Source organism: Acomys minous (genome assembly GCF_964271855.1).
Source record: "Acomys minous genome assembly, chromosome: 8".
Lineage (NCBI taxonomy): Eukaryota > Metazoa > Chordata > Mammalia > Rodentia > Muridae > Acomys > Acomys minous.
Window position 1 is genome coordinate 103,697,416 of NC_140489.1, and position 24,908 is coordinate 103,722,323.

At 51.9% G+C, this 24,908-nt stretch overlaps 1 protein-coding gene across 1 annotated transcript; it reads left to right on the forward strand.

Moving 5' to 3' along the window:
* Nucleotides 1-2,158: 2,158 nt before the first annotated feature.
* On the forward strand, nucleotides 2,159-24,814 carry FOSL2 (FOS like 2, AP-1 transcription factor subunit). The gene is made up of 4 exons (XM_084793778.1): nucleotides 2,159-3,286; nucleotides 13,678-13,929; nucleotides 17,220-17,327; nucleotides 19,541-24,814. Exons 1-4 carry the CDS (start codon nucleotides 3,185-3,187, stop codon nucleotides 20,057-20,059), a joined length of 981 nt encoding a protein of 326 aa, XP_084649904.1. The 5' UTR covers nucleotides 2,159-3,184; the 3' UTR covers nucleotides 20,060-24,814.
* The last annotated feature ends 94 nt before the right edge of the window (nucleotides 24,815-24,908 follow it).

Below are 24,908 nucleotides of genomic sequence, written 5' to 3' on the forward strand. Positions count from 1 at the left end.
CAGTTTTCTGGGTTTTGCTGCTGCTGGGGAAGGGCTGATCCGTTTTGCGTCAAAGGGCTGCATTTACTCAGTCCTGCTGAGAGAGGCGCGTAAACACCCGGGCAGGCCAGGACGCTGGGATGAAGGAGGGGCAGCGGGGGGTTGGGGAGAACAGCCAGGCACCCACGGCTGGTGCGTGCGTCTCCGCCTGCCCCGCACCCCATTCGCAGGCCTAGAGAGCTGCACACTCTTTTGGGAGGGTAGCTGCAGAAATAAGAAGAGTCTGGCCACCTTCGCTCACCACGCGCGCAAGTCCTTGGGGATAGATCTCAGGACAGAATGTGTTTTATAACTGTAAACAATGACCCCCGAGTATTGTTTAGGATTACCGTATCTTGGGGCCCTTGGGGCAGCCAGATGCAGCTAGCCGTCCCGGAAACGCCAGGGCTTTATATAGAGCCCCGGGAAAAAGCTTTCCTGGCGCATATTTTTCTTTCCTAGTAACGCCCCCACTTCACAGATAAGGAAACTGAGGACTTGGGATGTGAGATGGGAGATGCATAGCGCTTCAATGGCCTCAGCGAACCCCAACAACCCATCTTCCTCCTATTCACTCCTCAAAAAGATATTTAGGATACGGGTGCGCTGCTTAAGGATTGCTAAAACCAACATGTTTCACGCTTGTAATCCCAGCACTTGGGGGGGTGAAGGGTTATCTCTGACACATAGCGAGTTCGAGGTCAGCCTGTGCTACCTGAGACCCTGCCTCAAAATAAAGAGATCCTTAGCTCCTGGCACAGCGCTCATCTGTACGCGTTGTGCCTTCTCTGAGGATGACTGACAGGAGATCCGGAGCAGACAAAAGCTTTAGAAGGTCGTTCCTGCTCCAAACCTCTTATTATAGAGGAGGAAATTGAGACTCTAGACTCGCCCAAGATCTCACAGCTCGTAAATAGCATAGCCAGGCGTTCATACTCCAAGGCCTGCGCTCTTTACCCCGCATGCCACCCCACCCAGCAAGGCGGGAAGAGGCAGGAGTCCGGCCACGCGCGCCCTGAACTTTACTCCAAAACAGCTCAAGACAACTTAGGGCACACCTCTCGGGGCCCCCAGCTGTATTTTTTATTTAAACACCCTGGTTTGCTTTTAAGGCCTGGTTACGGCTATTAGATGCGTCCTAGTTGTCTATCCCAGAGAAGTTCTGCAATGTCTCCCTAGCTAATTTCGACTTCAATACTTCTAGCAAATTAATTGGAAGGACAAAACAAACAAACAAACCAAAAACAAAAAACCCAAGCAAGCAAGCGCGCACACACACACACACACACACAGACACACACACAGAGACAGACAGACAGACACACACACAGACACACACACACACAGACACACAGACACACACAGACACACACACAGACACACACACACACAGAGACACACACACAGACACACACACACACACACACACACACACACACACACACACACACACACACACACACACACACACACACACACACACACACACACACACGGGAAGCAGTGGGCAGCCCGGCTCCGAGGGGAAAATGGGCAGGCCAGCCCCGCCTGGCGGCGACGCGCCGCACCCCGCCAAGACCCGGCCGCAGGGCGGCGCGGGTGCCCGGTGCGTCCAGGACGCCCGCTGCACCGGGCGGCGCCGCTGAGGGTGCGGACGGCCGCGCCCTCCCCGCGAGCGGCTCTGCGCGCCAGGCTCTCGGCCTCGCGGTGGCGCCGCACTGAGCCGCCTGTCTCGTCTTCTTCAGGGCTGCGATTGTTTTCTAGAGCCCGGAGCCCAGGCCAGTGCGGCCGCTTTCGGGGCCCCGCCCCGCGCCCCTTCCTTTTGGGTTGGGTATGGGGAGGGGGGCGCGGCGCGCTCTAGAGCAGGCAAGGGAATCCCTCTCCCTCCACGTCACCCGAAAGCGAGGAAACCCGCACTCGCGTCCTCTAACGCAAATGACCATCTTTGGCAACATGCGCCAATGGAACAGACCAAGGGCGCCGTGCCCCAGGGGGGTGGAGGAGATCGGAAAGAACCCAAGTGGCCTCGGCCCCCCTATAGTGCGAGGGCCGCTCTCTCCCACCCTCACGGCCTCCCGCTTTCCTTGCGCAGGGTGTGCGGCTGGCGTCAGCGCCACCGCGAGCAGGGCCGGGAAGGGAGCGCCGCGCCCGCCTCCTCCCCTCCCTCGCCTCTTCCTCCTCCTCCTCCTCCTCCTTCTCCTCCTCATGGGCCACCTCCCCCGCCGCCTCGAGCGCTCCTCCCAGCAAGGTGGAGTCTGAGGTTGACGTGAGTGGATCCACATGGTGCGGGGCTGGAGAATAAAGAGTGTGGAGTTGAACTCGTGCCATTGTAGTGACTCATCTCAGGCAGAGCGCAGGGGTTCGGAGTGAGACAGCGAGCGGAGCTCGGCAGGGACTGAGAGAGAGAGCGCGCAAGAAAGAGGGGGAGAGAGAGAGAGGGAGGGCGAGGCGAGACGCGCGAGGCTGGCCGGTCCCGGAGCGGGCACAGGGTGCAGGTCAAGGCGACGCGGAGCTACGTCCCTCTCAGCACAGCTCATCCTAGAACCCCACGGGCGCTTGTCCCACCAGCGCGATCTGGGCGGCTGGACCGGCGCTCGCCGCCTTGTCCTAAGTTAAGTGTCCGAGTCGCCGGGAAACTCAGGCGGCGAATTGGCCACAGGAAGTTTATTCTCGGGCTCCTTTTCTAAAAGGAGGAAACAGAAGTTTCTCCCAACCGGCAGCTTTTCTTTTTTGCCCTTTTGGCGCCCTGTGAGAGAGATCAGGGAAGGAGCCCCTGAGACCTGCCAAGCGACACTCGCCGGCTCCTAGTCGTTTTTCGTTACCCATTTTTCTCCAGCCTGTGGGTCCCGGCAGAGCTCCGGCTGCGCGCGGGGGCGGAAGGGCGCGCGCAGGGGAGGGACCGAGGGACGCGCCGACTTTTTAGAGGGAGGGACCCGGTGGACAACCGGTTCCGCGGAGCTTGCAGAGCAGAAACGAAGTGCGGTGCGCGGCGATCAGGGGGTCACTTCCCGAGTGTTGCCGCCTCCCTGTCTGCCGCGGTTAGGGGACAGCCCGAGAGCGAAGAACCCGGCCGGTGGACCGGCGAGCGCGCAGCAGACTGTGCGCGGCCGCGGCGAGGGCGGGGAAGAAAACCACCCTGTTTCCTCTCCGGCCCCCACCGCGGATCATGTACCAGGATTATCCCGGGAACTTTGACACCTCGTCCCGGGGCAGCAGTGGCTCTCCTGCGCACGCCGAGTCCTACTCCAGCGGTGGCGGCGGCCAGCAGGTACGTTCGGGCCCGGTGCACCTGGCGGTGCGAGCAGACTCCTACCCTCCTTTTGCTCCCACAGCCTCCACCCCCAACCTCGGTCTTTTCCCTTTCCTGGTCGGGCTAGAAAAATACTTAGGGGTTTGTGGGGTTTTGTTCTGTTCCGCCCCACCCACCCCTCCACTTTTTTTTTCTTTTTAAACAAGCGGAGAGTGGGCTTGAAGAGCCAATAACAATCCCTCCTCCTTTTCTTACTTTATTTTCCAGAAAAGCTCCTGAAATTGCAGGTCCCCTCCTAGAAGCCTGTTGCCTCCTATGAGCGGCTGCCCCCTCCCTTTTCACCTTCCCCTTTCTTGGTGGTGGATAAGCATGGAAATCTTTGCACCCACTAAGCCCCTCCCAGCCGTCCAGGACCCTACGGAGGAGGAAAGCCTTTTAGCTCTTCCTTCTTCTGTTATCCTTAAGTCCGGGTTGTTTTCTGTAAAGGGTTGGGGACTCAGAAATAAGGTTGGGCTCTTTCAAGTTATCGGGAGTGAGGGCGAGGGTTGCCTCTGGGAATTAGGTGCGAAGGTCAGGAAGGAAGAAGCTGGCTTTGATTGGCTCTTGACACCTCCTGTGAACCCCCCCCCCCAGCTTCCGGTAAGGGTTGGGCAGGAGCTTGTACTGTCCCTGGGAGCAGAACGTTGAGGTGCTTGGGGGTACTTGGGGCAAAGAGGCTGGGAGAGAGAAGTGGGAGAAAGAGACATCACTTGGGATCCTGAGTGGTTTTTAGAAGTAGAAAAACAACTCTTTCTCAAGCAGCCAGACTGGTCTGCACTGGAGGGGTTGTGCCTGTAATCTGTGGTCTGTAGGTACCAGACAAGTATTGGTGGGGCGGCGGTGGTTCTGGTGGGGTACCTGCCTTTTGTCGCAGCGACCACAAACACTGTCTTGTGAAGGAATTGCATGAACTCACGAGGTCCTCGGCCCGAGGGCTGCCAGGGCCAGCATCTGGGAGTTCCTAGCTAAATTGGCTGCAGCATGAGTTACATCGTAAGGCCATGGCTATGGCTATCCCTATGGCTATGGCTATGGTCTTGGCTTCCAGAAGTCAACCGGATAGGAGGTCAGGGGGCTTCCAGGGAGAAATGGACTGAGCTGGGAAGTATAATAAAAAATATGGCTTTCTTTGTAATTTGAAGAAAGGAGTGCCCCCCCCCCATGTCCCATGTCAGGCGAGTCCTTCTAAATGGCTTTTCTGTGTTTTCTCTCTACCCCGCCCCCTCTCCCCCATATCTGCTAAGGACCAATGTAGAGGCATTAGTCTGCACTGAGGGCACAGTCAATGCACCCTTATGAGTTTAAAATCATATCTGAAAAGTTGACTATTATGTTTGCATTCCTGTCCAGTCAGTCATTTGTGTTGGACCCAAACCTCATTCCCCAGTGGCCTTAGAGTCCTTTGTACCCTGCCTTTCTACTTTCCGATTTAATAACCCCACCGCATGCCCCCTTCCTTCCCCAGTCAACACAGCAGCTTTGCATTTCTTCTGCTTCTCCCACTAATGAGATCGTGACAGTGACTGTAGGCATAGTACAATCTCCCTGCCTGGCTTCGCTCAGACTCTGGGGCCTGGATGGGAAGTGAGACCGGACATCAGTGCCCCAACTGAATAATCTGTGTCACTAGGGCTTTGAGCCCAGGATGTGAGCGGAGGCAATTCCCGGTTTTGGAAGCAAATCAGACAGGAAACCAACGCTAGGACGAAGGAAGAGAGCTCCGTCCAGCAGTGTGTAATGGGGCCTCATTACCCAAGCAGAAAACAGCTGTTGGCCAGTTCCTAGCATGCTGTAACACATGAGGATTTTGCAATTAGCAACAACCAGTGCATTGGATCCTCAGGTCCAGCCGCCCATTCTGCCCAGCAGCATGAGCGAGGAGGCTTTCAGACCACAGACAGGGCTTGGCAAGGTGGTGCCATTCTAGCCAGCTTTCAGCCTGGCCACCCTGCTCCTTGCTGGTGTAGTGGGTGGGAAATGAGGAGCAAGGGGGGGGGAGTGGGGGGGGAGTGGGGGGGAGTGGGGGGGGGAGTGGGGGGGTGAGTGTTCCCCTCCCTGCTCTGGCTTTCCACAAAAACTATTCTGTGGTCCCGATAACAGGCACCAGCTTCTGTTACTTCCTAAGTTTGTGCCACCACCCCACCCTGATCTGGGCTCAAGGTAACTTTATGGCATTGCCAGATAAAGTCTGTCATCACCTGTGCTCCCAGCCGCCTTCATGGGGGAAATTTCTCCAGGCAGTTAGCGACTGGGCTTTCCTCCTTTATGGCATTACAACAGGCCAATCATTGTGAGATGTTCCTGATTTTTCCTTGGGCAAGTGGATACTATTTCCCCTGCTTGCCTTGTTTGTGGGGTCCTGTACCTGTTTTCCCCCCCTCCCCCCATTAATTTGCTGCCCAGCACTTTCCCTCTGTCTACCAGCACAAGGTCTGGTCTTAGCACTGACTTGTGGGGTGGAAGGCAGACAGCTCTTTGTTAGGACCTCTGCTTGTGTATATGACAGGAACTTGAAACATGAAAAATATTTCCTGTTGCAGCTATAACCTCAATCTCAAAGGTTAATCACTGGCAATTTAATTTTCTTAGGGATAGTTGTATATACCTCCCCCCTCCTGGATTTTGCTTTGTTATCGTTATTTCCTTCCCTGGGATAACACCTCCAGATATATGCTATGCCTTGCTCCTTGGCTGTTACGGTTTCAGGGCCCTGACATTACGCAATCCAGCCAGTTACACAAACATAGGTCATTTCATAACTTGTTTTCATCAGCCAGGCCCCCTTCAAATGAACAAAACAAAACAAAAACAAGACACGGAATTTTTCCAAGGCTGCTATCTGTTTCTAGATTGCTTGTAAGAATAAGTCAAGGACATTTCCTTTGGAATCAGGGAACATCAGACCAGCTTTTTTTTTTTTTTTTAATCTGGCACATTCTCCCACCAGGGCCTTATAAACATGCATGCGAGTACACACACACACACACACACACACACACACACACACACACACACACACACACACACAAAATTCCCCAGAGTGAACTTTTGCCAACTGTACCAGGCTAGGACATTCCTCACATCAAACAACTTTTACCAGAAATGACTGTGATTTCCCAGATCAGCCTCAAGCATACCTCTTTAGTGCCGCCTACTGGACACTTTTGGAAGAACTATCCTTGGTATGTATTTTTCCAGTCTCAGAGCATTAAACTTGGTTTTCCAAATTCTTAGAAATTTTCTTCTTATTTAAGTCAAACAAAAGCATATATTTAACAATAGATAACTATAAATGGCTTGAATTAAAAGTGACTTTCTTTTTAAGAAAAAAAAAAAAGGCCTGGTTGGGAAAGGAGTGCTTTTTCTCTGCTCACTAGCCACCCCCACCCCACCCTGAGGGTATTTTCAAACACTCACGGATTGTTTTCTCTATGTGCTTATGTGAGGGATGGTGGGAAAGTGGGAGATGCAAATTAAGGGTCTGGTGCTTTTTCTCTTTTTGTTTTTTTCCCCCCTTGATCTTACAGATATTTTAGATTAGGATCAAACAGTGTTATCCAGGAATGTGTCTGTTTCACTGATTCGTGCGGCAGTGTGCCCCCCTTTCTCATCACCATGGGGTGAAATAGCAGTCATGAGCCGTCTGTCTGAGTGGCAGCTGAATTTTCCTCTCTAAAACCCTGAGTGCATTTCCATTATTGTATTTCTGCCTGTCTTATTATTCACACTGAATATAAAATTTGAGGGCTTGAGGTGGGTTTTTTTCTTCTTACTACAAACACACCAGAGTCACACCTAAGTCTACACCCCTGTCACCCCCCATCCCCCCTTACCCCCCAACCCCCACCATCACCATCACTGTCTTCTCCATCCTTGCTGCTTTATGCTTAGTTGAACCCTGAGGCTGCTGGCCTCAAAGGCTTTGCAACACTGGTTTTGTTTGTTTGTTTGTTTGTTTGTAATTGTTCTCAGTGTGTTTAGAACATTCTTCCTGCTAACAAATCTTCCCTTGAAAGGTGAATTTGCTATTTGAAAATCACCAAAGGTCTTTGGAATTAAGTCTGACGTATAAAGTCTGAACAGAGTGAGACCCAAGTCTGTTGGTCCATGGTCTACTACGGAGAAAGTCTTCCTTTCAAAGCCCATTAAAAAAAAAAATAGTCCCTTGCTGACGGCAACTTTGCATTGATGCCTTGGACATTTTTTTTTCTTTGTTAAACAGAAATAAAGATATTGGTTTTGAGAATGAAGAAAACAAGCTTCATTGCTGGTTGGACATGGCTCATCTCTATTGCAAGTGATCAGTAGTGACCGCAGCGTATCAGAGTAATGGCAGCTGCTCTAACGGGGGTCGATATATCTGTCCCAAAGCCCACCTGCTAACTTGACCTTACTGAGCAAATTGAACAAGTGACAAGGCTGAATCAGCCTTGTGAAGTGGCCGGTGTCACCAGGCTTTCCTTTGTCAAGTGGCCAGTGTAACCAGGTTTACCTTCCCGCAGCTCTAAAAGAAGAGATGGGGCACCTGCCTTCCTGCGGGAGCTGGCTGCAGGGTCCACAGGTTCAAGTCTTGTATGTTTGGGGTTCTGACAAGAATCAGGAAGGACCTGGCCAAGGGGATGGCAGGAGGATGGGCAACCCTGGTCTGACTGACTGCCAAACACAGGGGATGGGTGATAGTAGGAAGGAGTTCCAGGGTGAATTCTCCAGTGTTTGGAAACTGTGAGTTATTTACAACAATTTCCATTGTGACATAAATGGCATTTCCTGATAGAAGAAAGGTCAAGGGTCAAGGTGATAGCCAAAGTAGATGCTGTGCTAAAGGCTTCGGGAGGCATCTGGGCCCAGTGAGCACACTTGCCTGATGTTGGTGTTGGACCTCAGAAGTGTGAAGAAATGTGAAGAGAACGTTTGACTTTTACCCTTTTTCTTTCCCAAGCTCCCCTTCTGGGATGTTGGCGTTTTCCTTTTCCTATGTTGAGACTGTAGAAAGGAAAAAGGCCAGCTCCTTCCTCGATGGCACACCCACCTTCTTGGTGGAGCAGGGAACAGGGTCTACACGTTCGTGTCTTGCATGATTGGAGTCCAGGAAGAACCTGGCCAAGAGGATGGGCTAAGAACACCAAGCTTGACTTCTGTTTGAATTCTGTGTCTGCCTAGCTCAGGACTCTGGGGAAAGGCTCCATCTAAGCTTCTGCGGATAGTGGTCTAAACTCTTGTTCTGAGACTGTTCAGCAAAAGACTAGGTATGACTCTGGTTGAACCCACAGTCCCATTGTTGAGTTCCAAAAGGCTGTTTTCCAAGTCATCAGGTGCTGAGCTATGAGACTTTGATCTCTGAATGACGGCATACTCTCTGAGCACCCCATTGCACCCTAACACACAGAATGCCACTGGACACCATTGAAGCCCCCAATGTCCAAAGACCCACAGCAAAGCTTCTAAGGGTTTGAATTCTTCCTGATGGTTTGGAGTTCCAAGTGGATGAGCAATGTCTGTCCCCTTGGCTTCCTGGAGTAGAAGGGGTATCTGTTTGTTTGTTTGTTTGTTTGTTTGTTTTTTGTTTACTTGTTTGGCTGGTTGTTATTTGCTTGCTTCTTTCTTCTTTTTTGGTTCCCTCCAACTGGAGCCTACGAGACTAAACTGTGTTTGTAAGTGAAGCTTATTGGAGTCTGGGGGTGCCCGCTTGTTCACAGGTTCTCTATGGGAGCCTCTCTGCTGTAGTGGAAGAGTAGAGTTGCAACACAAGATGGTAAGGCCCAGAAAGCTTTAAAGTATTTGCTGTCTGGCTCCTTAGAACAGAGTTTGCCAGATTTGGCTCTGGGAGGTCTGTGGGGGCCTTTTGTCCTTTTATAGACATTCACCCAAAAGTTGACAGGGAAACACAAAATTTTTTTAAAGTACTTGGCAGCTCTGCCAGGCTGGAATGCCATCTACTCAACCAGCAGCTTCTGTCCTGTCCCTAACGGAAGGGCTTTCCAGGAGCTTATGGAGCCCCCAAGAGAACCTGGTCCCTGGTCACTTCCTCCATCCATCCTGTCAGTCACAGCGTTGACCTGACGCTGTCTTGGTTTCTTTATCTTCAGTGTGAATGCCTTCACTGGAGTCATGTCTTGGTGGCGCCTCTACAGGACATTTGGGTCATTCTTGGTCTGTTAGCATAGGAGAAGGTCAGGCTAACTTCTGAGACCACAGACTGCTGGCCTCATCTCCCCTCTCTTATCCCAGTGTCACTTTCTGAATAACATGTTTGGAGTTGAGACAAGACCCATCTGCCAGATCTAATTGAAACGTTTGTGTGTCTCTCCAAGAGGCTCCTTTGGAGACAAAAGCCTTCTTTATCGGGCCCGTGTCCCCTCTGGGGACAGGACATTGTTTTTCTTGCAGTTTGGAGCCAGCGTGTTATCCAGATGGCTTTACCTCTGTCTGAAACAAGGTGTACATGCGACTCAGAGGCAGTCATTACCTCCCGCCTTGTTTTTATTGCTGCCTTGTTTTGTCTAGACCAAGCCATCAGGGCACGAAATCTGGCTGCTGTCTACCAGGAAGCAGTGTGTGTGGATTTGAGGGCCTGGGAGCTGGGAGGCACCTGCCCATCCCAGAGGAATCTTAGTCTTCCAGCCAGATTTGGGCTTTCTGCTTCTTTCCCCAAGCCTAAAACAGGCACACTGTTGTTCTTTGGAAGGAGTGGATTTCTTTTTTTCTTTTTTTCTTTTTTTTGGGTTTTTTTTTTTTTTTGAGACAGGGTTTCTCTGTGTAGCCTTGGCTGTCCTAGACTCGCTTTGTAGACCAGGCTGGCCTCGAACTCACAGTGATCCGCCTGCCTCTGCCTCCCGAGTGCTGGGATTAAAGGCGTGCACCATTATGCCCGGCTCAGGAGTGGATTTCTTAAAATGCTTTCCTGAAAAGAAAGCAGACAGTTTTCCCCCAACCCCCAAGGGGGAGACAGCCCTATGAGGCCATTGCACTGGGTGCCCCTTCTATCTGAGGACCTGTCTTGGGGGAGAGAAATAGAATTCAAAGTTGGGTGCTTCCAAAACTAGGAAGCTGGCAATTCTCCCAAGAGCTAGACTGTGCAGTGTACACAGATCTACATTACGAGGGTGACGTGATGTTGCTGATGGCGGCGGCGGCGGTGATGGTGACCACTTGTAGTGCCTTCCATTTGTTTGGGGCAGTGTTTTTCTGCCCTGGTTGCATATTATAATAGAATCTCCTCGGAGTTTGAAAAAGTACCTGTAATAGAGCTCCACCCCTAACCAATTATTTTAGACTCTAGTGATGATGCTCCAATGTTGGTGGTTTTCTTTCTTGTCAGTGATTTTCTTCTTTCTTTCTTTCTTTCTTTCTTTCTTTCTTTCTTTCTTTCTTTCTTTCTTTCTTTTTTTACAAGTGCCTCAGAATATTCTTAGCCAGACTTGAGAACCATTTAAATGTTTTGCAGCCCATGATTACAGTAGCTGTGGGTTTAATACCTATAACAATGTAGGAAGTTCAGAATCGATGTGCTCTCTCTCTTTTGTCCCAGAATTGAGTCCTGGGTGACTGGCTCAGGGCAGAGCACCACCCCTAAGCCTCCTCCTCTAGTTGTTCCCAAGAAAGATCACTCACTGTCTGGACCTTAGAGCCGCGTCCACTGCTCACTGCACACCCCCGCCTTCTCCTAGCCCAGCTCCACTCACTTACCTTCCCCACGTCAAGAAATTCTAACCTTGTGTACACACTCCCTCTCTCCCTCCCTCTCATAGTACCAGGATGGACCCTAGGGCCTTGTGTAAGTGATCTAGTTTTGTATATATATTTTGAGTCAGGGTCTCATTAAGTTGCCCAGGCTGGCCTTGAACTCATTTTGTAGCTCAAGCAGACCTTGGTTTGTTTTTTTTTTTTTTTTCCCCTCATTCTTCTGCTTTAACCTCCTAAGACTTATAATCTTGAACCACCAAGTCTGGCATACCAATTTGTTTTCGGTCAACTCTTGGTTCAAAAATAAAAACAACCCTGCTTACCTTTGCCTTCAGTGGTATAACTCTGAAACTGTCTAGACTGACCAAAAGCCATTGTGCTGGGCAACCTCCCTGATAAAAATCCCAGAATCCATTGCACCGGGCAGCTTTCATGCACTGAGACAGTCAGGAAATGAGGCAGTCATGTTCTTTCCCACAAAGACTGGAGTCAGGTGGGTGGCGGGATGGCAAATGAAGAAGTCGGTTTCTCAGCTCTGTCAGGTATGGGAGTTGGGGGTGTCTGTAGGTTTCACTTTATTTTCATGCCTGGACCTGTGGTGTTATCTGACTAGACCAGGTGGGGCCACTGTAGCTCCTGAGCTAATGATATCTGGATTTCCTTTTGAGTGGAATTTATCTGTGTGACCTCCTTGGTAAGAGGGAAAGCCTGAAGGGACCCTTAGCACAGGATGGACTCCTGCACTTGGGACTGGGCTTTGTGGCCCCATGTTGAGAGGTTCCTGTCTTGGTCATACTGAACTAGTTTGAATTCTGATGCCACTGCTTTTCAGCAATAAGGCCTTGGGTTAGTGGTTTGACCTCCCCCCCCTCTCTCCCCCTGTCCCCCCGCCTCTCTCAAAGTTTCTGCCTTTAAGATGACGATAACGTATCTACCTCAGAGGAAGAATTAATTGGGTGATCTAGGCAAGACATTAGCACCGTGTCGGTCATTCTGGAAGTGCTGCTAGCTATTATGGCTGTTGTCATCTTACCTGTGAGATTAGGGGGCAAGGTTATGAAGTGGCCTCATAGAAACAGATGGTCTGAGGGTGGGCTTTTCCTGGGTCCATGCAGCACCTTCTGACATGCCAGAAATGCATGGGCTTCCCCCTTTGCCCCTCGCACTTTCCAGGAGCTATCCTGGAGAAAAGTCAAGACCAGTGGGAGCCATCATGGCAGTAGGGAAGCTGTTTGTAAAGAGAGACCACTTGTGCCCCTCAGTTTGGCTATCAGACCCTCGAAGCAGTGGTCCCCAAGAAACTGGGTCTGTCCCAGGAATCTTGTGCTGAGAGAAGGAAAAGGATGTCAACTCCCAGGAAGGTTCTTCACACAGTGTGAGCCTGTGATAGTCCGTCAGAACACCTCGCAGGAAGGGTTGTCACACAGTGTGAGCTTGTGATAGCCCATCAGAACACCTTGCAGGAAGGGTCGTCACACAGTGTGAGCCTGTGATAGCCCATCAGAACACCTCACGGGAGGGACTGGAGATGGTGCTGATGGACAGGGCAGGGCTACCAGCTATGCACGCCTTTTGTCCTCTATTTAAACATCAACCTATGTCCTGATCCCAAAGACAGACTTGGGGAGTCACTAGGCCTCTTTGTTCTTTTTCTTATTATGGTCACATTGACTAAATCTTTCTTTTTCTTTTTCTTTTTTTTTTTTTTTTAACTTTCCTCTATTACCGTTTAATTGGCCGATGGGGCATGGGCACAGAGCCTAGATAGTTAGGGCTACTAGGGCCCAGGCTCTACCTTAACAGCAACAGTAATGGAGTAGCTGGCGGGGGTTGGTGGTGGTGGGGGTGGAGGGGGCTGATCTATTGTACTTTGATGCTCCATCTTGTTGGATTTTTAAATAGAAGGCTTCTCTTAGCTCTCAGAGCTCTGCAACATGGCCCTGACATAAGTTAAGAGACAAAGGGGAAACCTCTGAGCTGGCAGCACCAGAGTGTTCCCACAGACACATCTGTGAGCTCGGGTAGACAGATGTGTCCATGGTAGAGATGGACACATGATGTCTGCCCCAAGCAAGATGCCAGCGAAGGGGAAGGAGAAGGTTCGAGGAAGTCAGACTCATGGGCTTCAATCCCATGCCCTGATAGTAGACACCCCAATAAACAGAGAGGTGAGGATTCACCCTTCTCAGCTTGACCTCGATCTCGTAGGCTTACAGGCCCATCATGAACTTCCTTGGAAAGTGACAAAAGCAGACACAGTATACTTGGAGTGATCTCTTTTGATCTACCGATGTGTAAATCTCCAAGAAACGTGTCCTGAGCCAGTACCCTGGGGAATAATTGGTAGGTGACTCAGAGACCCAGAAGGCCAAGGTAAAACATCCTCCAGATATGTGCCCTGGAGGGCTGCAGGGTGAGCGTGAGTAGCTCAGCCTGGAATGTGTCCTGGAAGTCACTTGGGATACGGCTACATCCTCCCTGGGCCCCTGGTGATGGAGTCTTCGGGACTCCAGGCAGGGAACAGATCTGGCACATAGCCCAGGGATGGAGAGGATTTGCTTGAGTTTTGGCTATGTGGGACGTTTCTAAGGAAGCCCACCTGGGACCAGGCCTCGTCACCATACCTTAACCCGGAAGCCTATAGTGTTTGGCCTTGGCTCAGTGTCATGTCTTTCTCCTTGTTCCAGAAGTTCCGGCTAGATATGCCTGGCTCGGGCAGCGCCTTCATCCCCACCATCAACGCCATCACCACCAGCCAGGACCTGCAGTGGATGGTTCAGCCCACAGTGATTACCTCCATGTCTACTCCTTATCCACGCTCACATCCCTACAGCCCCCTGCCAGGCCTGGCTTCAGTCCCTGGGCACATGGCTCTCCCCAGACCCGGCGTGATCAAGACCATTGGTACCACTGTGGGCCGCAGGAGGAGAGATGAGCAGGTACGCCTCTAGCTAGTGGACAAGAGCCACGTGGGTGGGTGGCCGGGGGCAAGGAGGGGTTTGGGAACATAAACTTCTATTGCTGCTTGAGAGAGATCTTGAATGGGGGAAATGCCTTGTAGGTGTAAAGTATCAAAGAATAGAAATTGTCATGACCTCCTACGATAGTACTCTGCCCTGGGCCTTAGTGGGGAGCCACCGGGTGAGTACTCACGTGGTTTTGCGTTCTTCCTCGGTGTCTCAGGCCTTTAGATCAAAGCTGCAGCCCTTTTCCGGTTCCTGGAATGTATATTCTAGAAGTATATAGTGACCTGGGTGCCCCCCCCCCACCCCGAGGAGTCTGTTCAGTTATGGGGGAAGATAGAGATCACGCATCAGGTTTTGTTTGTTTTCCCTCCCCACGAGGTTCAGCTTTGAGAAAGAACTGACTGAAAGGAAGGGATGCAGGCCTTCAGAGGGCCTCATCTGTCTCCCATCACAGACAATACACCCAAGACGTGGGCCCGCTTGCCTGGACTCCACGCACAGTGCTCTTCCCACAAGGCCATGCCACCTGTGGACCCAGAGAAGGGGAACCTTTTAGCAGTGTCGTCTCCTTTTCAACCAGGAATCTGGTGACACCTTCCTGTTAACCGTGGAAGCCATCACTGTCTGTTTCTACTCCAGGGTCCCCCAGGGTCCGCCATGTACCTTTAAACATGGCCGCTGCTCGTAATGATAGACCCAGGTCCAGTAGGCCCTACATGTCAACACTGGGCCCCAATGCAGGGCCCTTGGGAGCTATGTGTAGTAGACACTGCAGTCGAGCTGCATGGGCGTGAGAAGCTGCGGGCCCCTTCTGGGGGCTTCCTACAGTCACAGGTATTGTGGCAGTGACCGCACTGTCCTTGGCAATTGTGTTTCCTGTGCTGAGCCCATAGTCACTGGGTTACAGCATCATAGGCAGTGACAGGCAGATTGTCCCCAGAGATAGATGGTGCTGAGTGACAGCCGGGCTCCTGTGGACTGGCAGGACATGGCAGCGTGGTGTCTTCCCTTTCCTCTCTCTGCCATGTCTACCTCTCACTGCATTCAGAAGTTTGCATTTAGAATAGGCTTTGAGGACCGTGTTTCCAACTTCCCCTCCTGAGCCCAGCTCATAAATAGAGAAACTGAGGCCTAGAAAGAAGAGGCCTTGTCCGGAGTGGGACCGAGGTAGAAGCAGGGAGTGGCACCCACCACTCTGACCTTTAGTTGGATACTTTTGGTGCCACATGACCTAGGTGTGCTTCAAGACCAGCTAGCTGTCTGGAGACATCCTTCCTTTTGTGGTAGGGAAGGAGAGAGCCAGTCACAGGGCCACACCATACTATCTCTCGTGGCAGCCACATTCTAGAACCTTGACTCTTGGGTTCCTGGCCCTAAGGTCTTATCTGCGGTTTGTCATGTGTGTCATTTCCCCCCCACCCCCCCATTTCCACCCTAAGGCTTGTCCCAAGAGTCAGGTTGGTGCCTCATGGCCTCCAGAGCCTGCCCTGGAGGCTCCAGTGAGCCCAGGGTGGGGACTGAGGAGAAGGGAGGGGAGTGCGTGTGTGGCTTGTGGGTGGGTCCCTGGTGATGTTAACAACACTCAAGCTGTAACCACGTTGATCTCACCACCCCAGAGCATTTCCTATGTCGGCAGTACCCAGAGTTGCCCCACACCTCCCCAGACAGACAGGCAGAGACGGCTAAGGCTAAATGTGACTGAGGTGGGAGGAAGGCCTGTTGTGGATCAAGCTTAGCATTTTTAATTTAATTTTTTTTTCTCTCCTTTGGCTGTAAAGGCTGTGGCAGGGGATGGAAGGGGGTGGGGGAGACTCTGGGCCTTCAATGGAGTCCAGGGGCTGTGAACAGACCTTAACCCAGGACTGCCACAGGCTTTCTTGGTTAACTACCTGTCTGGATCAAAACAGATTTGGGGACAAGAAGTGTTCAGGTCTTAGCCGATTGGCCTTTGACCTCCTGTGAGGTCATCTCTGTGTGGATGAGATGGCCTTGTCCTCTTTGATGCTTTTCTTTGCTGCTCATGACATCACAGCTACAGACTGCCAGGGAAGAAGAACATCCTGGGGTTCCTGCTCTGGGCCCAACTAGAACAGATAGCTTGTTTCTCTGTAGTTAGATAGCATCCCTCTATGGGATAGCTTCAGGGTTTTTTCCCCCATGTGTCCCTTGAAGGCCCTAGCAGAGCATGGGCACACAGTAGGTATGCATCAGTTTCTGGTAGCTGACAGGAAGGTCTTGCTGACTACGAAGGTCCTCCTTTATCCTGTGCTGTGCTTTGACCCCTGACCCTCTCTTTGGTAGGGTGTCTGACCAGTTTGCAGGCAGGAACCAGTTCCTGGTCTCTCAGCAGGGGCTCTGCCTGTGGTTCACAGATCAGCCCCAACTTCTGGAGTCATTTGTCACATAGAAGGTCACCGTCAAATGAGCAGAAAGGGTACACGGTGATTTTTTTTTTTTTTTGAGACAGGGTTTCTCTGTGTAGCTTGGTTGTCCTGGACTCGCTTTGCAGACCAGGCTGGCCTCGAACTCACAACAATCCACCTGCCTCTGCTTTCCGAGTGCTGGGATTACAGGCATGCGCCACCATGCCCAGCTCCCAGTGACACCTTCGTACCTGGGCTGCTGCTTTTCTCTTTCTTGCCCAGCCTAGCACTGTGGCAGGCTCCCAAGGAGTCCTCAGGGACACCAGTGAGAAACTGGCACTCGGCTTGACAGAGGGAGTTGGGAATAGAGCTAGACCCTCCCACTGGTCACAGGACATCAGGTCATGCCCCCCTCCACAGGTGGGTGAGTGATGAGGCTTGTAGAGAAGGCAAGGGGCGGGAGTGGTCCTTAGCTAGCTTTAGAGGAAGATGCTACAACAGGATGCGGCCAGGCCTGGCTGGCTAGAGGGGACTCTTCTCCGGCTTCGCTTCAGAATCAGAGCTGACAGGCAGGCAAATCCTGCCCTGGTTCGGGGCCACTGAATCCCTGACCCATTTGTGGTCAGCTATCCCTTTAAACATACAACATGGCCTCCCTCAGCAGATTCAGGCCCCCTCCAGGCGGCCACACAGTAGTGACCTCATGCCCCACCCCCCACCCCCCAGGACCTCTGAACCTCACTAAACTCCTCTCCCCTCCCCTCTGAAGTTCTAAAAGGGCAGGTTGCGTTCAGTAAAGCACAGCTTTCTAAAAATGCTGCAAACCATTCCCCCATCCCCCAACCCCCACCTCCTACCACCCCCATTTCTGATCACGGTGCTTGACCTTGGCCTCTATAGCTGTCTCCTGAAGAGGAGGAGAAACGCCGGATCCGGAGGGAGAGAAACAAGCTGGCTGCTGCCAAGTGTCGGAACCGTCGCCGTGAGCTGACGGAGAAGCTGCAGGCGGTGAGGAGCTCTGTGTGTGTGTGTGTGTGTGTGTGTGTGTGTGTGTGTGTGTGTGTGTGTGTGTGTGTGTGGTGTGGGGTCGCTCTGGGTGGGCCGGGAGATAAAACATTCTTTCAAGCTCATGGGTCCACAGTAGAGAGACTAGATAAGCGAACAGATGAGAATTGGCCTTTGCCATCGCTGTGAGTCTGGAGAGGAGTAGACCACCTTTCCAGGTCAGTATGTTTCCTCAGTTAGTCAGTACCTGAGTGCTCTCTGCCCTCAGACTCACTGTGGCTTCTGGATAAGGGTTGACACTTCCGGTGAGCTAGGGGCAAGCACATCATCAACATTTGCCTCTCTACAGCCCTTCTCAGGCTTCCAGTTGTCCCCAAGGTGGCCCAGCCTGGCTGACGCACCCTAGTTTGAGTGGGGTGGGAGCAAGCATCCTCTTGCGCACGGGTCACATGTCAGTTGAGTTATATTTTCTTGGAGCTTGGAGGGCCTCTCCTTCATTGGCAGGTGGGGGAGCCTAGAGCTTCGCTTTGTCTTTGTGAGTCACTCTCCCATGCTCCTGCCCCTCCCTCTGCTCAGCTTGACCTGACCAATGTCACGCAATTCCCTTCTTCTGTGTGTCTGGCCCTAAAGGGACGGATGAGCCTCTGGGAGAGGCGGTCCCAAGCCAGTGTTGACTCCTGGGATACAGCGGGCTCAGAGGAGAGGACGTGAGCCAAGAGGTTGTCATCTGGCTGGTAGAGAGATTTAGACTTTATTTAATCCTTCCAGGGACAGTTTAGCTGCTTTAAGCTCTCTTTCTGGCCTCAGCCCCAACTTCTGGTCGTGTTCACTAGAGTATGTACTTAGTGCAGCCCATGATCCCTGTGGTCTGTGGGGCCATCAGCGTGGGGATGGGGGTCAGGGAGGAATCAGCTCCCTCAGCAGAAGCCTCTACTGCTAACAGTTCCCTTAACATATTTCAAGGAGCCCGTACCTTCCCCTGATTCCCGGAGTTCATCCCTCGCCACCAGCCCAGAACAGTTCCTCCTCTGAGTCCTCCCTACTTTCCTCCCCTTTTCCCAGAAGCCTCACACCTCCTTCTCCACCTCCCCCACACCCTGACCCAGCTACCCAGGCCCCTGAGCCACATCCTCCACAGGAAGCCTCTGACGTTCATCAGACCCTTGAGACAGATGGAAACTTTTTTTTTTCTCACTCCGGAATATACTGTACCGTGTGCTTAATGAAGTTCTTGCCTGCATCTCTGTGTTTGTGAATGGGAATCTGTGTTAGAGAAAACGTGGGGGGGGAGGAGGCTGGTGACGCACACCTTCCCTCTCCCCAGCCATTCCAGGCCACAGGCACTGGTGGCTGCTCTGGCTTTGTGTGAAGGAGGGAGGTTGAGGTTTCCTCTGGTGACCTTCGCATCCCCCACAGGCTCTCACAGGCAGTCAGGTGTCCCTCTATTGGGCACATGGGGGAACTAAATGTGTTCCCGGCGGGGTGGGGTGGGGCTGTCTCTGCTTTAGGGACATGGCTTCAGAAACTAAAGTAAGAGACAGAGGAGGATCCAGCAAGGATTGTCCATTCCAGTGCTGGGAATAGAGGGACTGTCCATGAGGATCTTCTCTCATGCAGCCTCTAGCTCAGGACCTGTGTCCACAGGTGGGCTGAAATGGTGGACGAGGAGTTGAGTAGAATGTCCTCTTCTCTGTGAGGATCCTGCTCCAACCTGTTGGGAGACGCAAAGGCCGCACTGGCGCCATGAGGGTCGAATGTAGTGGCATGCAGGCTCTGGAGTCAGATGCATTGGGATTTGAGTCTGGATAACCCTCTGTCAGCTCTATGACTTTGAGCCAATGACCAAACCTCTCTGAACCTTGGCTTCCTCACCTTCAAGATGGGTTGATGATAACGTCTGCTTTAGAAACTTCTGGGGGGGGGGTGGTTTGAGTGAGCTAATCTGTGAAGTACATAACGTCGCGACAGGCGTGGAGTAAGTGCTCAATTACAGCCTCCAGATGTTAATTCACCTGCCCTACAAGCTCCTCCCGCAGACATAAAGAACTGAAAGGCACCATGTGACTCACACTCAGTTTACTCTCTGGCCAGGTGTGCAAGATGCTTATGGTAGGTCTCCTGAGGACACTGCAGATCTCCCTTTCACGCTTGGATAGGGACCGTCCCTCTGGCCAGCCTGTAGGCTTCTGTCCCTCAACTCTTCTTTTCCCTCGTAGGAGACAGAGGAGCTGGAGGAGGAGAAGTCTGGTCTGCAGAAAGAGATTGCTGAGCTACAGAAGGAGAAGGAAAAACTCGAGTTTATGTTGGTGGCCCATGGCCCTGTGTGCAAAATCAGCCCCGAGGAGCGCCGATCGCCCCCGACCTCCGGGCTGCAGTCCTTACGTGGTACAGGCAGTGCCGTGGGCCCTGTGGTGGTGAAGCAGGAGCCTCTTGAAGAGGACAGCCCCTCTTCCTCAGCGGGGATGGACAAGACCCAGCGCTCTGTCATAAAGCCCATCAGCATCGCCGGGGGTGGCTTCTATGGGGAGGAGCCTCTGCACACCCCCATCGTGGTGACCTCCACACCTGCCATCACTCCAGGCACTTCAAACCTTGTCTTCACCTACCCCAGCGTCCTGGAGCAGGAGTCGCCTGCATCACCCTCAGAGTCCTGCTCCAAGGCTCACCGCAGAAGCAGTAGCAGTGGGGACCAGTCTTCAGACTCCTTGAACTCCCCGACACTGCTGGCCCTGTAACCCCGTGCTCCTCTGGCCAAGTCTGGAGGAGTCCTCATCAGTGTCACACCCTTCCCGGGGGGGACCAGCACCTTTAAAGCACTCCAGGGCCATGAGAGCAAAAAAGGGTGCCCTGGCTCTGGGGACCCAATGGGACTTAGCGGTGAGGCACTGGTTGATCTCTTAGAAGCCCCGGGACACCCTCCTCCCTCATTCATCTTGCAAGCAAATCCTCTTTCTTAAAAAGCCGCAGAGAACTTGGTTTGGTGACTGAGACATCTCTCCCGCTTCTGAGGCACCTGGAGCCGGCCTGGATGGCTCCTGTCTTTTGTTGCTGTCTCTGGAGTGATGGTGTCCTTTCCTGGCCCGCCAAGCATGCGCATTGCCTTTTGGTTTCCCTTCCTTCCCTCAGTATCAGTTTCGCTCCCTCTGGGTTAGTTATATGAGATTTGCCATGACATTTCATCTGGGTGGTCCAGATATTAGAGCGCTTTTATTTCTGGAGCTGGGGGAGGCAGATGACCCTTCCACTGGGGCACACGTGTGCTGAAGGGGCAGTCAAAGTGCAATATTATTGAACCTTCCCTTCCTACCCACCCCAGTGCACTGCTCTGACAGACCACCATGGGCTCCCTGAGTTCTGCAGGCGATGCTGCCATCACTGGGACGCGCCAAGGACCGCTCCCCCCCCCCCTTCAGTCTCGGAGATGCCCATCTCTTTCAGGATCAGCTTGGCCAGAAGACAGGGTGTGAGTGCGACAACCGGGGCACAGGTTGGGTTTGCCAAATGCCTAATTACCAAGCCGGGATTGGTGCCAGCGAAGCCACATGGCTGTCTGGTGAGCTTCCCTTCACCTGGTGTCTCGAGCTGGGCGTCTCTCGTAATTACTGCCTCACCATTCTGCCCCTGGACCCTTCTCTCCAGACCTGGGAGGCAACCCCTTCCTAGGATCCACACATCCTTCCAAGGCCCTGCTGGGCCCTGCCAGTCCCCAACTCTCAATGTGACACAACCCATGGATATCTAGTGAGTGTCGGAATGGAGGGGGGACAGGGAGCCGAGGTAAGGGATGGTTTTGGTGGTGGCAGCCCGAGGTACCTAGTCTCCCCTGGCTATTCTCCTGTCAGTGAGGTGCAGGAACTGCCCCCCCCCCCGGCTCTCAGTGGTCTCTGCCACTGATGAATTGAGTGATTTTCCTTTCATACTCCCCTGGACCACTCCAGAGTGACCTTCTGACCCAGCCGGAGTCATTGGTCTCAGCCAGTCTTGCTAGGGCTTGGGGTGTCTATGCTATTCCTATCAAGGCTTGTATGTGTTCCTTTGCACTCCAGAAGTGCCATCCTTTTCATGGGTGTCCTGGCCTCCAGCAAGGACACAATCCTGCCCGCACCCCCACCTCCCATCCCTTTCTCCCCGCTACGTGTTGACACAAGTAGTACGGGAAGTGGAATCTGGTCAGAACTGGTATCTAATACCTAGTTCCTTGTCCTCCCATCTAAACCCGCGTTACCTGAGTCAAGCCCAATGGTGTAGACCTGGCTTTTGAGAGACAAAAGATAACGTCATAAGCCTAAGCCCTTCTCAGCCCCAAGTCCATTATGTGCTGGCCATGATGTAATCCCACAGCCCACTGACATGCAGACAGAACACACAGGACACAGGAGCCACGAGGGAAGAACACACACAGCCCAGCCGAAAGGAGCTGGGTTAGCTAGGTAGAAAGGGAGAGAAAGGAGAACGGGCCCTTCGGATAAGCTTGCTCGTATGCCTTGGCGCCAACGCTGCTGCCATTCTGGTCTCCCAGAGCGTCTGGGTGCGCCTGAGGAGACTGAACAGGTGGCTTTCTGGCCTCAGAGTCCTCCTAGAGGCAGGAGACAGCAGGAGACAGGAGTAGAGGAGTTGGGTAAATACTCTGGGTAATCTCCGTTGGGAAGCTTCCATCTCAAGCCAAGCCGGAACGCTCTCGCTTGTGCCTATAGGTGCTTCTGAAATGGAGCTGCTTCCTGTTCTTTTATTTCCCAGAGCCCTTTTCTGCGTATAGCATGGCTCCTAACCCAGGTCACAAGCCTGTGACTTGGTGCCCCCGGTTGGACACTCCTAAGACCCCCCCCCCCCAAGTCTGGCTTTCAGTTCAGATTTCAAGCTGTGTTGACATCAGTGCCAGAAAGCACAGCCAGCTAACCCGGACTTCTGAGGTCATTTTCCTTTCTGACCTGCTTGCTTCATCCTACAAGACGTCTTGGCTTTTCAAAAAACAGAGATTTCTTATGTGGGAGGGGTGGGGGTGGGGGGCTGAATCTTTATACGTAAGCTGTGTCTGTAACCTCAGTTGGCTTCCTTCTGGTTTGCTGTCCAGCTGTCCAAGTGCAGTCACATACATGTCACTCACGCATAGGCCTGTGCTCCAGAATCAGGCACCTGGCTTGCTGTCCTTCCTCCCTGCTTCCAGTTCAGGGAGCAGCTGCGGTGGGGGTGGGGCGGGTGGGAGGTGCTTCATGCTCAGGCGTGGCACTGTATCTCCCCCATGTGTGTCCTCAGCTGTCCTGAACTTGCGCTGGACTGTGAGAGGCTCTGGATTGGTAATAGGGCAGGCACTCCTCAGTCAGCTAGTATGAAACACAGCTTTCATGGCCACCAGGCCTCTGTGGGAGCAGCCCTCCCTCTGGCTAGCTAGCTAGCTAGCTAGGGACAGCTAGGGCACAGGAAAGAGAGTGGAGCCCAGGAGAGGCTCAGGAAGTTGCCTAGCTAACACCCAAGCCGCTGGTTCCCTGGGGGAGGTTTTCGGGAAGTCAGACTGCTGCTTTCCTAGGCTGAGTGTGCCCATGGTGGTCAGATCTGAAAGCCATCAGGCTCTGGGGACAGAGAACCTTCTCTGTTTCCATGTACCGTGCAAGTAGAAGCAAGACAGGCTGTCTGAAGCATCTGGATCCATTTGTTCCCATTTTCCTGAGAGACCGAAAGTGATCCTGGAGATGTCACTATTTATCTCTCACAGTGGCGTCCTTCTCTCAGCAAACATCCATGTGGCCTCTGTAGGGAGGAAGAGAATAAGCACCTACTGTGTGCAGGGCACTGCGAGGCACTTTTGTATTTATCCTCTTTTAAGGTGGGACTAAGGGTTTGTCTCCTTCTAGAAGGCCCCAAGTAATGGGGATGAGCAGGCCTTTCTTCAGAGACCCCAGGGGGAGTACCTTTAGTCCCAAGGTTTCCAAGGACTCTGCCACCCCAGGCTCCTTCCCAGCCAGACTCTTCCCACCTGGCCTGTGCTCCTCAGCTGGTTGAGGGGCAACCTGAGTTCTCATAGAATTTGTGGACCAATAAGATATGTAGTATGTGTGGCTTTCTTTCTAACACCTAAGTAAGGGGTCTTGCGGCACTCTGCTTCTCTCATCTTGGCGTTCATCTTTCAAGCCAGCATCTCACTATTTATTGACAGAGGCGTGTGCACGTGTGCGTGTGCGCTTGTGTCTTCCTGCAGTGTGCCTGTGTGGGTGCATGTGTGTGTGTGCACGTGCTTGTGTCTTCCTGCAGCGTGCCTGTGTGGGTGCGCGCGCGCGCGCGCGCGCGCGTGTGTGTGTGTGTGTGTGTGTGTGTGTATGTGTGTGTGTGTGCATGTGTGCTTATGTCTTCCTGCAGCTTTTTTTTTTTTTTTAGGTAACCTACCATGCCACTGCTAAGTAGGTATTTTCTCATGCGTCTAGCGTTTTGGCCACGCCTCACCAAATGTCTGTACTGGCCCAGTGCTGACGACACGATCAGGAGGAGCTGGGTCAGATTTTGACAGAGGGGTATGGGAAGAGATGGGGAGAAGAGATTGACATTTATTTTATTATTTATTTTAAATGTTTACATCTTCTTTGTGTTGTTCCAAACCTGAATAGAAGCAGATAGCATTAAAGTACTCAGTGTCCTGTTCCCCACCCTCTACCCCGCTCCGCTCCCTCTACCCCTTTCTCTAATTTAGGATAACAATGCTCTATTTTGCTTTTTTGTTTCTAAAGTGACTTGTGGACTTGTGCTGTATAAACTGTATTAAAAGGTTCTGTTTTTAAAGATCGATTGTCATTCCTCTGGGGACAGTGGCTGCCAAGACATCTACGTTGTAAGAGAACACAGTGAAAGACCTTGGCCCTGTCTCTCAAAACTTAACTTTCTCTGTATGATTTAAAAAAAAAATATTCCATTTATTTTACTTGATTTTGAGGAAGAAAATATTCAACTTTGTATAAAGACTAGGTATCAGGGTGTCCTTTGCAGTGGGAGGTGTATATATCGTATCTTGGTATACAGTAGAAACTCAAGCTTCGTGCATCTGTGTTTGGGACATGTCAATGACGTGGCGTGAAATCCGCTATTAGACACCTGGAGACAAATGAGTTGTACATGGTGGAATTTTAATTACCTTTCTGGGCACCTTTTGTCCCCTATTTTTAAAGTAATGGTGGTCTCCAGCAGGGCCACATGCTCAAAAATCTTTGTATAGTTTTAAATTTTTGAGGAGTATACCCGCTCGGAAGCATCTCTGGTGGTGTGTGTTGTGTGTTCTGTGTACTGTATGTGACACAAGCCTACAGTATTTGCACTAAGAAAAGCTTGTTAGGAGCTTGCTGCTATGGAGGAAAGAACATATTAAAACTTATTTTCCCTCGGGGTTTGTTTTCAATTTTATGGTTTGTTTTTTTTTTGTTTTGTTTTTTGTTTTTGTTGTTGTTGTTGTTAGCTGTCCCACTTTCCACTGAGTAGCATTTTGTAGAATAAAATGAATTAAGATCAGAGATTCTGTGCTGGTTGCTTTTTTTCCCCCCTACCTTCCCCATCTGTCCTGTTACTTTTCTTTTTCCTCTGTTCCTCTCTGCCTTTGGCCCCTCA

Excerpts from the sequence above, each read along its gene's own strand:
- FOSL2 (XM_084793778.1), top strand. The coding sequence starts at position 3,185 with ATGTACCAGGATTATCCCGGGAACTTTGACACCTCGTCCCGGGGCAGC. Across the intron at positions 13,930-17,219 it reads GCAGGAGGAGAGATGAGCAG|CTGTCTCCTGAAGAGGAGGA; the intron begins GTACGCCTCTAG and ends TGGCCTCTATAG. Across the intron at positions 17,328-19,540 it reads TGACGGAGAAGCTGCAGGCG|GAGACAGAGGAGCTGGAGGA; the intron begins GTGAGGAGCTCT and ends TTTCCCTCGTAG.